Raw genomic sequence first — 13,811 nt, 5'->3', positions numbered from 1 at the left:
AATTTCATTAGAATAAGTACATACCTGCTTTGCCTCTAAGGCTCTTCTTATATTCACATTTTGCAGGGAATAACCTTTACTGAGTAATACTTGGGTTATTGCTCCAATTTTTATGGCAAATAACTGGATGTTGTTTTTGATATTATTTAGTGTGTTCTTATCAGGCATAGATAGCACTAGCCTGAAAAATTTAAGTGTAGGACACTGTGCTGCTTACTTGATACAGTAAATCTATATATAACCTATATATCCTTGTAGTGAAGAAAATTTCTTTGTGCAAATAGTATTTCAGTAAAGTCATGTAGATACATTCATAAATGTGTTTAATTGGAAAAATACAACAAAGATAGTTAATGAGGAGTTAACTTGCTTAATTAAAATCATGGATCTTTCAAAAATCTTTGAACACCTGAAAGTTGGGAAATTCAGGAGACAGGGGAACAAAACGTGCCTCCTGACCCATGCATCAGAATCTCGCCTTTGCCTTTTGCTGGGGTGAACCCAGATCTGGTACTTGCCAAAAAAAAACCAATTCCTGTTTGTGCGTAAAGCTTTTTGACGGATATATGTAACTTGTTCTTGGTGCCTTTGGTGTGTACGTGTGTCCCTGTTACCACACGTAGGTAGCACCTACACATAAAGTATAGAACTTCTGATCTGGAACTAGATGCACAGATAACCAGTGTTCAATACTTAAAGTGAAGTTCTCTTCCTCATGTTCACTAATGCTTGAGACAAACTAACTGATAAAGATGCACAGCAGTGTGTTTCCAGGGTCAGTAATAGTTACTTTGGGAGAACCTGTAGGAAAAAAGTGGTTGCCCTCCATCTCTAACTTTATCTAGACAAAATGTTAGCCTTTCTGACTGTTTGCCTAGTACATGTTCAGCCACCCTAATTTAACTTCAAAACTAAGATAAACTATCAGAATCTCCAGCTGTACATCTTGTGTGCATTTACTGAGCATACATACCTATTCAAAATAAGACTGAATATGGTAGGGAGTCAGTAATGGACTTGAATTCATCTGCTCAGTATTAATAGAGTAGACCTCAGTGGAGAATACACTGGGCTTTCAGCACATGGTAGGTCTGAATGGAAGAGGGTAGAGAGGGAGAAGGAGCTCATTGACATGACAACCCAAATACAAGATAACATCTGAAAAGTGCTTTCCTCCATTTTCTAATGGATTTTAGAGAAAATAAATCAGGTGCTGTTTTATATGCTGTCAGCACTTTAGATGTAATGATACGGACCGGATCTGTAGCATACTTGAGCTTTTCTTTTTCTTTACAGCATAAAACTCATTTCTCAAAAATCTACTTCGGAGTTGGCATCTGTTTAAATTCTATTTTCAGAATCACTTAGTGTATGTTCAGAAAATGTGGAGTGTGGATTAGCCCTCTTTTTAAGGTTTAAAGGAAGTTTGATTCTTGAAAGGCGTTTTTAATGTATTTCAAAAACTTCCTATTTGTTATGGAAGATGTCCACAAATCTGTCATCCAGCACTACATGGCTGAATTTCTTTTTCTTCCTTTACTCTTATTCTCAAGAACAGAATGAACAGACTGCCCGCTGTGCCCTCATATTCCTATGACAGATAGGATATCTAAGCTCTGGAGTCAATATAGGTTCTGTTCTTCCCTTGTTTTGCAGAAGAGAAGATATTCTGGTCCAGGTATGAATTCAAATGTAATCTCAGATGTCTGAGAGCATTATGTGGCTGCATATTGGCTACTTTGAGAGAGCATCTGTGCCGATATCTCCTGAAGGACCTTACTGTAAAGCGCTTCTTTGTGCCAACAGATGAAGTAGAAATTTTAGAGGAAAAGAACTTTTTTTAAAAAAATTATTTTGTTGAGGACTTCAGAACCATTGCTTGTACTTGAATAAAGGATGTGCCTATTTCTAAGAAGTAATTTTCCCTAATTATTGCATATTTATCAAGTCTAATCAAATATTGCTATTATATCCTTTACAGCATAGTGAATGAAAGTGTCGTCTTGCTGCATACCACTGAACTTATGGGGGTCAGGACTAATTCTTCCAGAACAGGCATTGTCTGATGTGGGACTCTGGAATTCTGACTGAAACTAAATTGAAAATCCTCTCTATCTTCAAAGCTGCTGTTCTTGTTTACTCTTCAAAGGAAAAAAAAAAAAAAAAAAAGCTTTAGTTAAATGAAATATTTTAACTATAGCTAAACCAGGAAAACTATTCTGGTGATGTCGTTTTACTTTTATATTTATTCGCTCTTTTCAGAGTGAATTACAGTTTCAGATTCTAAAGTAATAATTAGCTTTGAGTTATGAAAAATAATTTCCTCATTAATAATTTTGTTGAACAGAATGCAGTGTTAGTGTTTTTAATGCACTGTTTTCTATTTTGTCCATTTGATTTTGTAGCCATCTCTGCAGCTAGGGCTTGATTATTGGATATCACAATATACATAGTACATCAATCAGTGCTGCTCTTTTTACATTTTTTAAAAGTGCTGTTTTTAAAAAGTATTTTAAAATATATATGCCAGTAGCTTCCATGGAGTTGGAGTTGTGCCCATAAAAAGGATGGTATAGAAGTAATTGTGCAATCCTATACGCAGTTGATTTAACAGTGTTTAACTTTTTATGTTGTCTGATAGAAACTAGTATGATTTAGTTCTTGAAAGATTTCAGATCCTCCCTGAAAAAAAGTTTAAAAATAATTCTTCTTTCATCATGATGACTTCTCCTGACTTTTCATAATACTACTTAAATATTTAATAACAAGTTCCTGAAAGCTCATCTTGAAATTCTGAAATGCTTCTGAGCTTTTCCATTGTAATTGAAGGAATGGGATGTTAATGTCTAAGCAAAGATGTCTTCCACCACAGGTATTAATAAAAATAACCATTATTTTTATACCATTACAGAAAATTTTTAGTCTTTCTGTGAGTAATTTGAAATAGTCTCGTAATTTTGTAATATCATTGGTTTTCTTATGATAGCATGCATAACTTCTGAAATTCTGTGGCTAAAAGTAAAACCTTTTTCCTGGATTTAGATGTGCCCAGGTTATATGTTTGCTATTCATGTGGTCTTACAAACGCAAGATGCCTGCATTTCTCTGGCACAGATTCTAAAGCATGCAGGGGCTCAACGTCCTTTGTCCTTACTGCCCATGGCTGTGAGGCAAAACCTTGTCTCTTCCATTTATTTACACAAGGCTTGTTGGAGTTACTTCCCTAATCACATACGAAGTTTTATTGTTAGCATTTTAATGTCTCATACTGTCCAATTTAATGGAATAATGTATATGGAAGTCTTTTCTATGTTTTTACAGGACATTTATTTGAACAAGTGCTGGGTTTTGCTGCCACGGCTGCTCTTCTCAGAACTAGTAGACTTAATGTTGGGTTTGATACTCAAATACCTGACCAGAAACAAGTTGAGATGGACTGTTGACAGGTTATGTCCACTTTGTGATATTTTTTCACCTCACTATGACAAGATAAATTAGGAATGACCTGTCTTCATATAGGTCTTGTCCTTTAAGTCCACAAGGGCTACTTTGCTTGAAGTTGTCCTTAACATTAATAAAACACTCCCAAGGGCCACAGTATTGGCTGTCAGAACACAGGAAACTTTAACACTACAGTTTTTGCACAATCATAAAGTCATCCTGAGACCCTAATTCCTGATCTGGCGTTTCAGACTTTCATAACTGCTGCATTCCCTTCTGGATTCAGGGCAGACCAGTCTGCCTTCAAGACCAGTACTTAGACCTGTGTGGTCTTCAGTCAGTGCTGTGTTCTGGTGCAGACAACTGGACTTTAAGGTTTGGTAAGAGGGTGATTGTCTAGAACAGACACAAATGGGCACTTGACAAGTCAAGTATAATCTAGCACTGCCTCAGAGGGACATTGTCCCTGTAGCTCCTGAAACTAAGATCTGGTATGCTTTCAAATGCCTACCTGAGTACTCAACTTTGCTTGTCTCTGCTGATCTCAGAGATGTGGCATTTTTGTTTTTCTTTTTTTATAGTTCAAATTCTTTCATGTGTCCATAATATAGGTCTGTCTCCATTTCTAATGCCGTTTACATGCAGGCAAATCACTCTAAAGTTTTTGTTGTGTAGCAGTCACAGTTTGTCAAAACCTTTCATCCACTTGCAGTGGAGAGTGGGTGTTCTTTTTCAGTAGAGGGTTCTGCTTGTTCTGTGCTTGGGTCCCAAGAACTTGCAAATGTCAGTCAGGATTTCCAAAGTGAGGACTTTGATTTAACTGGAAGGAAATTTGGCCATTAAATCTTTAGACTAAGCTATCTAATTGTCAATTGAGATCATACTTTTAAATGTTTTGGTTATCCTACTGGACCTGTAGGAAAGATAAAACTCAGAGCTGTAATCTACCATTACTTGTGTTATTTAGTGTAATGCTTTTTCATTTGAAATATCATTTAAAAGATAAAGCTGTTTTGCAGAGCAGAGATCAAAGGTTACTAGTCTTCTGTTTGGCACTGTCAACATCTTTGCTGTATCTCAGAAGATGAACTGTCTGCTTTCAGTATTACGAATTCTGTACAGGTAGCAAAGTGAGCATAACCTAATCAAGTGAAACAGAAAGGTCATGGTATGGATCCATTTCTCTTTAAAACAAACAACAAAACCTCACAATGCAGAGAACAGAGGTACAGTAATAAGATTGTAGGTAGTAAGTGGAGAAGGAGAAGACTGAGGTAATTAAGATATTTGATAACTGAGAAAAAAGCTCGGGGGTAGATCTAGAGCTAATACTTTAAATTCAGAGGATTCAGGGGAAAAAGGTGGTTCTCTTCATCAGATGTTGCTGAAAGATGCAGGTAAGTTGTCTTTAATGATCCAAGCTTCCCGTTAAGGAAATCTTGAGACAGTGACACTGGTAAAATGAGAGAATTGCAAGCTTATACCTTTAAACTTTCCCAAGAAAGTTCAATGTGAGTAGCATTTTTCCAAGCTTGTTTGTGAATAAAGGTCTACTGTTATTGAAAGTGTTAGTTTCAGGCTTCATCCCTGTACTTCCGTCTCTGTGATGGAGAGAAGTAAAGACTTTCCAACCGACGCATGTAACCTCTAAGTTCTCCTTGGCTCTCAGCTCACTTTTACTCTACAACAACTTGAACTGCTTGACCAAAGGGAATATGACAACAAAGATTGTCCATTGGATTGGTTGTCTGTACTGGGAATATGTTTTTCTTTTATTAATTAAAAACAACAATTTGAATAGTTCAAGAATTTTGTAGTAATTTTGAAAGCTTTTATCAGATAAATTCTCCTGCAACTAGAATTTAATAGGAACTTAGAAGCTCTTTATATTACTCTGTCCTTGGAACATTGTCACATCCTTGGAACATGTGTCAATTGCCTTTTTGTTTATTTTAAAATAATGTTAAAAAATCAGTTCATGATAAACAAAAACCTTATTGTCCTGTAACGTCTCACCTCAGTATTATTGATATCTGTGCCACTAAGATTATTAGTTCATATTCTTTGTTTTCAGAATAAGCTTTTTCCTTAAAAATTATTTTGTCTCAGTATTAGTTTTGAAATATGATTAAACGTAATGTTGCTGAAATGTAATGGCTTGTTTCCTTCCTGGCTCTCCAGAAGGCAGCCATGCTATGCATTCTCAGAAATCCTGTGTCTGGGGAAAGTAGCACTCTACACCTGTGCCTCTGTGGTTGTTCCTGTGGGGAAAAGAGTCAACTCACTGCTTCTTGGGACTGATGCAGGTGCAGTGATGTGTTGCTGCTAACCCCTTCTGCTTACAGATCACCATAGGCCCCAGGGGGATAGCTCTGTTTTCTGCACAGTTCAATTCAGAGCCATAACACAGCTTGGATCTTGATCTATGCTGAGCAGAAGCTCTTTTGGTCTCTTGATGGCTGTTTCAAGTTCTGTTGAATGATACAGAGAGGTTTATGCTCACATAGAAAGGCATTTTGTAGGATTATGAGTGCAGATATCAAGTGGTCTAGCCATGGTAGTGGGAATCTTGCCTCAGCTAACAAGTGAGTGTCTGCTCTGCTGCTGCTGCTTCTCGGTCCCTCGTGGCTGGCGATGCTGGGTGTGTTGGTGACGGTACTAAGTGGAGGAGAGCAAGGAATCACTTTTCCATGTAAAAGAAGGAGGTGGATGTACACGGTTTATTCTTTTTGTTACTTTCTTCCAAATAGGGGTAATAGCTGTTACCTTTTGTATTGCTCTTTAAACAAAGTGCCTCTGAGTAACAGGTTAAAAGGTATATACTGACTAACAGTACAGGGAAGAAAAGAAAATCTCCGTATCAACTCTGTGCTATACATGCTTCGTTCAGAAAATAACTTTTAATCGGGTTCACTGGAAGTTAGCATTATCAGACTGAATGCCAATTCCGTTATTATTATGTTTAGTAATCCTTTGCTGGAAATTAAGCCAGTCAACTGTTGAAATGTTAGGGGATAATTCCAAAAGTAATATTTCAGCAATTCAGTGCTATTATGTGTTAAGTTAATTATACACTAAGAATTGAAAACAGGTAAATCATCATAAGTGTCTAGATTCTTATATTGTCAGCAGTTCCACGCATTTTCTATAATACATAATAAATGCAGTTCCTGAATGTCAACATTAATATGGTTCAAGAACTGCAGCTTCAAACTGTTTTAGGTACAGACAATATTATTATTATTTTTTTGTTCATAGTGACAAAATTTAACTGGTTTAAATGCATTACTCGCATCTGAATATTTCATGTTCATCATGGATTGGAATTTAGATTTTTTTCAGAACAAATCATTATTTTGCTGTCTTATTAGTACAGGAGTAGAAAAATAAGGATTGTAATTTATAAGCAGTACCACAGGTTTTCTGCTGACCTAGTACAGGAAAGTTGTTAAATTCCTCATCACCTTGTGAAACCAGGTCATCTAAGTAGATGTATGCTCATTTCACTTAAAGCAAATTTCTCAGTTGAAATGTGTAAGTTACTGGCCCGAGGGTGGGGAGAAAAACAGTAAGAGTTCTCTGAAAAGATCTTCTTTGTTTTGAATAATGTCTGAGTGAATTCTGAAGTGCTTTAATTTACACTGTAAATCATTCGGTTCCTTAATGTTAGTATAGCATATATTTTTCTCTTCTTTGATGGAAGCATTGAAAGAACTTCCTAAATTTTATGGTATGCAAAAATGTGACAGACTGTTAGGATATAAGTTAAGATATGACTTCTGCTCAAAAGAAATTACATTTTTAATGAATGCTATACTGTTTGCATATCTGTCTGTAAAATTAGTGAATTTTTCTTTTAGAAATGTTCCTGAGTTTTTGCTTATATGGTGGATATATTTCAATTATGCTATGATTTTAGCCTCTACCGCAATTCTGCGAAGTTTTGTTACTTATGTCAGTTTCTATTTCTAATGCTGGTGCTCCCATAAACAAATTGACTTGGGTGAAATCACAAACCTCTGTATGATTTGTGAGTTGCATGTTTCTTTGAAACCGTTGTTCAGTCTCTTATTTTGGAGTTATGTGGTTATCTCCCTAAAGGTCACATTATTGCTAGGTGACATTATTGCTAGAAATTCTCTTAATTTCCCCCCTGCCCCCAAGTTTATATGAGAAACAGAGTTTGTTTGTTTGTTTATTTATTTACAATCTTCTCTCCCATGTGCAATCAGATGGCTGAAAAACATCTGCTGCTCCTACTCAGGTTTTTGAAGTCATCAATTAGCTAACTGATCTTCTGGTTCAGCAAATTCATCTTGTTTATTCTTATCTGCAGTCACTTTCTCATGTAAAAGTCATTACAATTTATTTTCATAATGGTTCTACATCTTTTTTTCCAAAGATCAGTTTTCAGTGCCAGCAGTTGTGGAAAAATTACATATGTTACCCATCTTGGGAACTGTGTGTTTTACAAATGTGCAAATCCTCTTCACCATCTTAAGAATTTTAAGGTTATAAAGTCAAGCAGTCTGTAATGAGGAAAACCAGCTCCCAAGTCTGACTGGTGCTTGTGGCAATTAAACTACTCTTTGTACATGTATTATCTTAATCTTGAGAGATTATTTTTTATCACTGTGAGCAAAAATCAGCAGTAGCTGTACAGCGTTCTGTACAGCATTTAGCTAACAGCAAAGAGCTTTCTGCAAATTTGATGCTGGTCAGGAAAAGATACAGCAAGCATTAGTAAAAAGCTGCATTTTTAAAGTGACAAGTTTACCAGTTCACAAGGACGTCAATACCTTTCTAATCCTTTCACTATCAGAGCATTATCTTTCTTTATTTTTCATTCATTGCAAATCATTTCACCTTAGAAATAAGAAATATATGAAAGGTTCTATAGACAAGCTACAGAGATCTTCCTACTGTAGTATTATCTTGTGAATTAAATATTTGGCTGGAAAAAAAGAGTCATGTAATACATGCCCCCAAGAGGTATTAAATTATTGAATCGAGACAATATGTTGATTTGCATTTCCTAGCTTTGGAATTTATGATTTGATAATACTTCTATTTTTATATAGTGCAGTGCATGTGAAAAAAAGTAGAAATATTTTAATCACATTGAGGTAAATAAAAATTGGCTGTTCACTGAGATCAGGATTTTATCAGCTTCATGGTGTGTCTAGGGTGTCCCCATGTTTTCAGATTTAAAGCAGCATTCATATGAGGAAGGTTCTGGAAGGAAGGAAGGTTGGGATGTTAGTTTGCTAAAACCAGTTTGTTTCTTGTGTTATAATTGCCTCATGAGTGTACTGCCTCTGGTATCTGCTAAATGAAACATAGAAAGGGACACCTTCATTGGCTAGCACCAGCTGTGTGCATACGTAAATTATAATAGTGATACAGCCTAATGCACTTTGTGCTAGGTGTACCCCTTCCATCTCACCCAGCAGAGGGTGATGGGTGAAACCCTGCATGCTTCTGTGGAGCTTCCCCTTCTCCTTGGGCACAAACTTGGTAACAGGTGGGATTGTAGTTATGCTGTGTTGGGAAATTGATATGAGATGAGCTGTAATGCTGGCAAATGTTGAAGACATGGGCAAAAAGGCATTCGGCACCTCATGGGGTTAGTTGAGATGGATGAGCTGCCTGGAGCCTTAGTTCGCAGGAGATGCACCTGATGCAGCCTGAGCTGAGAGTGTCAGAGGGCAGGGGCACAGCAGGTGACCAAGGGAAGCAAGACACGTGTGGTTTTGAAACTACTAAAACCATTGTAGGTCTTAGTAGTTTCAGTAGGAAAACTGTTTGAGAACAGTAGGAAAACTGTTTGAGAAACCATTCTGTTCTTTGTTACGAATTCTGTTTACAAATGCCTCTATGTGCTTAATCACTTTGAAAACTCTTTTATATTTATGTTTTACTGTCCGTGCCTTGTTTGTGTGTTTGTTCTATACCATTGCTGTTGTTCTGAATTGCAGATATCTCCTCAACTTCCATTAGTTTGCACTTTAAGAAGTTCTGTAACACAGTAACACAGCAGATGATTTGGTGCTAAAAATCTACTGATGATGTGTGATTTGCATGCATAATTTAAGGAAAAGGAAAAAAAGTCAACTTCTGTTTGGCCTAGGAATTACTGTAAATCCATAAAATCTTGGGAAATAAATCCTACCTCATATACTTTCCCTTTGAGTACCTAAAGGGGGCCTACAGGAAAGCTGAGGAGGGACTCTTTGTCAGGGAGCATGGTGACAGGAGAAGGGGTAATGGTTTTAAACTACAAGTGGGTAGGCTTAGATTAGATGTAAGGAAGAAATTCTTTACTCTGAGAGTGGTGAGGCACAGAAACAGGTTGCCCAGAAAAGCTGTGGATGCCCCATCCCTGGAGGTGTTCAAGGCCAGGATGGATGGGGCTTTGGGCAACCTGGTCTGGTGGGAGGTGTCCTTGCCCATGGCTGGGGGATTGGAACCAGATGATCTTTAAGGTCTCTTCCAACCCAAACCATTCTATGATTCTATGATTTTTCCATTCCGTTTTATGAGATCTTTTCTCACAGAGTATAATTGTCTTTAGAGATGCAGATGTACAGTGACACACATTGTATTAAAACATGTTAAAACTATAACCTATATAAGTGTGTATATATAGGCAGCTGTGTATATATAGATATTGTAAGCTCCCATCTGCAATCTTAATTATGTGCAGTAAAAGGGATTCAAGGAATGAGGAAAAAGACATTAAAAAGGTAAAAGTCCAGTATAAGTAGTCTATATTCAAGTGAGGAACACTATATAATGAACTCCAGTTACTTTCACAGTTTCTAAAATTTTTCATTTATGTTTTTTCAGCTGGGAAGTTTTGAGATTCCTTCTTTCGAATTTGAGAATGTGGATCGAAGATTATGGCTTTGATGGCTTCCGATTTGATGGTGTTACATCTATGCTGTATCACCATCATGGGATTGGTAAGTAATTTGGTCAACTCTAATCTAAGTAGTCCTGTTATAGTTCTGTTGCTGTGGAAATGGTGATACAAAAGTTCACTGAACGCTCAAAATTCAGACTTGCTAATATCTTATTGTGCTGTTATATTGACAGATTTGAAATTATGAATAACAATTTGCATATAGTAAAATGTGTTTAAAAATGTAACTGTGTCCTTTAAACTTCATGTCTTAATAGGCACGGGATTCAGTGGGGATTACAATGAATATTTTGGCCTACATGTGGACGAAGATGCTTTGTGTTATCTAATGCTGGCCAACCACATGGTTAACTTCTTGCATCCAGAATGCATAACCATAGCAGAGGTAAAATCAGAATTTACCATACTCAATGACATAATATTGATTAGTTTGCTTTGGGATGTGAATTTCCTGGTAATTATCAAGTCACACTTCAGGTACTCAAGGAACAACATAAGCTGACAAATATTAATTAGGAGACAGACTTTGTCTTGTGAGGAAAAACAAGTGGAATACACATTTTGTGAATTTTCTGTGTTATTGGGTCATTAACTGATGTGGGGATTACCCCTCTCCCCCCAGTCTCCTTGAATTTGTAATGAGGTTTGTTTTCATTAGGTTAAAGTTTTTGTATGATTGCCATTTGTCACTAGCAATTCATGGTACTAAAGATTAAGAGCCCTTGCACTGTTTCGCATATTTTGGATTATAATGGCATAGTTGACAACTGTTCTTCATAATAATTGTGGTAAATTTATAAATGCTGAATAAGTGTGCTAACTTATATTTAGTATTAAATTTCCCTAGGTTTTTGAGGGAATAAATAGGCTATATTTAAGTTGGTTGAGTTTTCAATGATATTTTATCTCTATCTAAACGAGTAATTCTTGTAAACCTTGAGGATTCTTCTGTTGTTATATTTAAATATCTTTTCATTTAAAAAAAGTTGCATCTATCTCATATCATTATGGACTATACAGATTGTTAATAAAACATTTTTGGATTAGAGTTCCTAGTTCCTCTTTGGGAAAAGAAAATTGTGCAATTTTTTTTTTTTTTTTTTTTACTTTTGATAAGTTTGCATTATAAACAAAAACAGCTAAAAGCTTAATGGCAGGCTATCAAAAACAGCATCTGGTAAGCAATTAATAATAAAGTTGAGGTTGTTTCATTCATCTGTAGGCTTATTTGAAGTAAGTTATTGTGGGAGTGAGACAGCTTATTTTCTAGGAAGACAGATTATAACCAATTTTAAGTTCAATCTGCTTATATTACCTGGTTTAAGAGTTGTTTTTATTTTTAATAATATGCCTCTTCAGTTTCTCGTGCTTGAGTTGAAAACTGCTTCTGTTTCAATGATATTCTTCAGCTTGAGGCAGTCACTATACGGAATAGAAATTTGACTAATGTGTTCCATGGTTAAAGGAGACTTTCAGAAGGAGGAACTGTTGGCATAACTGAAAATCGCAAAAAGCAATGAAGAATTTCTGCTTTCTTACAATGATGATGGAATGAGAGCCATATGAGTAAAATATGTTTTTGTATAGCCATAATTAATGATAATATATTCCTTAATTATTTGATGGATAACTTGCACAGCTTTTTAATATTCTGTGCATTCACCATCTTAGTAGTTCCTAAATTTTTAGATATTACTGACTGTATGCTTATTTTTCATTTGTTTTTTTACTTAAAACTGGGATTAAGATTTTGTAGAATTAGAAAAAAAAAGTGTTAAGGAAAAATTAAAACCTTCAGGCATGATGTAAAAACAAACAGGCAAAAAAATCCCTCCTGCAGTGATTTCATTTTTTTATATGCAGCTCATGTCAAACTAAGGTGTGAGCAACTGCTTAGAAATTGGCAACTTATATTTGGATATGAAGATATGCTGAACATAGTAATATTGGATTTTTTTAGTGTTCAGGCAAACTCTTCAGATATAGGTGGATATAATAAATACTAAATTTCTAATTTTATTTCCCTAAATATGACTTTAAAAATTGTGAATAAAGTCAGTTGGTGCTATTTAAATCTCAGATGCACAGCCTTGGCCTGGTAGACATCACAACATTGCAGAGAGAGGCTTTTATTTCATGTCTGATGTTTTGGAGAGGGTCAGTCCTGCTTTTATTCTTTGACTGATTTAGGAGACCTATTCAATTTCCTTTTCTAGTATCTAAACATTTGGAAAGAAAATCTACTTTGCTAATCTTTAAGATTTACAGCATGTGGAATCGCTAGTCTTAAGGAGCAGCTGAGGGAACTGGGGTTGTTTAGTCTGGAGAAGAGGAAGCTCGGAGGAGACTTTACTGCTCTCTACAACTACCTGAAAGAAAGGTGTGGAGAGCTGGGGATCGGCCTCTTCTCACAGGTAACTAGTGATAGTACTAGAGCGAATGGCCTCAAGTTGTGCCAGGGGAGGTTTAGGTTGGAAATTAGGAGACATTTCTTCACAGAAAGAGTAGTCAGCCATTGTGTTGCCCAGGGAGGTGGTGGCATCACCGTCCTTGGGGATGTTTAAGGAGAGGTTGGATGTGGTGCTTAGGGACATGGTTTAGTGGGTGACATTGGTGGTAGGGGGATGATGGTTGGACCAGATGATCTTGGAGGTCTTTTCCAACCTTAATGATTCTATGATATGAAGATATTTACATAAGGAGAATCAGTGTTGTTAAAAAAAAAAGAAAAAAAAAAGGTACAGGTGCAGAAATTCTTTTCGCAGCTAGTTTTACACTTTTAAAACTGCTTGTACTTTCCTTCAGTATGGCTATCCCCATACTTAACTCTGCTATTAATTTTCTTCAGTAAATTGAAAGAGTGAAATTGTGTGTGAAATATATAAATATTGATAAATACTTCAAAATAAATAATAGATATGTTCATTTATGAAGAGAACTAGTGTAATCTAGACTAACTTCTTGCTCAAAGTAGGTTCAACACTGAACTTGCACTAGGTTGGTTGCTCAGGGCTTTGTCTAGTTGGTCTTGAAAACCTTCAAGGACATATCTCACACCACTCTGAGCAACCTGTTCCAGTGCTTATTTATTGGAACCTTGTAAGTGTTCGTATGTTTGTTATCCTTATATCCAGCTAGAACCATCCCTGTATCAATTTAGGACCTTTGTCAGTTTTTCTCCTGCTGTCTGTCTCACAAAAGAGTCTGGCTCTGTCTTTCTCGGTAGCCTCCTCAGGCACTGGCTGCTGTTTGGTCCCCTGTAGCCCCTTCTTCCCCTGACTGAGCAACTCCTTTCCCTCAGCCTCCCTTCCCAGGGCACGTGCTCCAGGCCCAGCTGTCCTGGTAACCTCCTCCTAAACTTCCCAGCAGTTTTGGCATGGTCTGTCTTTAACTGAGGACAGGGGTAAGGAGCAGAAAGTGGATGCAGTTTTCTCTGTGGTCTAAT

At 36.5% G+C, this 13,811-nt stretch overlaps 1 protein-coding gene across 11 annotated transcripts in view; it reads left to right on the top strand.

The window, feature by feature from the left end:
• The window catches only part of GBE1 (1,4-alpha-glucan branching enzyme 1), a 186,635-nt gene that overhangs the window by 99,165 nt on the left and 73,659 nt on the right, over positions 1-13,811 (top strand). For all 11 annotated transcript variants that reach the window (XM_083802254.1, XM_083802247.1, XM_083802245.1 and 8 more), the window contains 2 exons: positions 10,291-10,406; positions 10,624-10,751. In XM_083802254.1, the coding sequence (XP_083658380.1) occupies positions 10,291-10,406; positions 10,624-10,751 (244 nt within the window). The remainder of the gene's footprint in view (positions 1-10,290; positions 10,407-10,623; positions 10,752-13,811) is intronic.

The sequence above is a fragment of the Anser anser genome (genome assembly GCF_964211835.1).
Source record: "Anser anser genome assembly, chromosome: 1".
Lineage (NCBI taxonomy): Eukaryota > Metazoa > Chordata > Aves > Anseriformes > Anatidae > Anser > Anser anser.
This window is presented reverse-complemented; position numbering and strand designations above follow the sequence as displayed.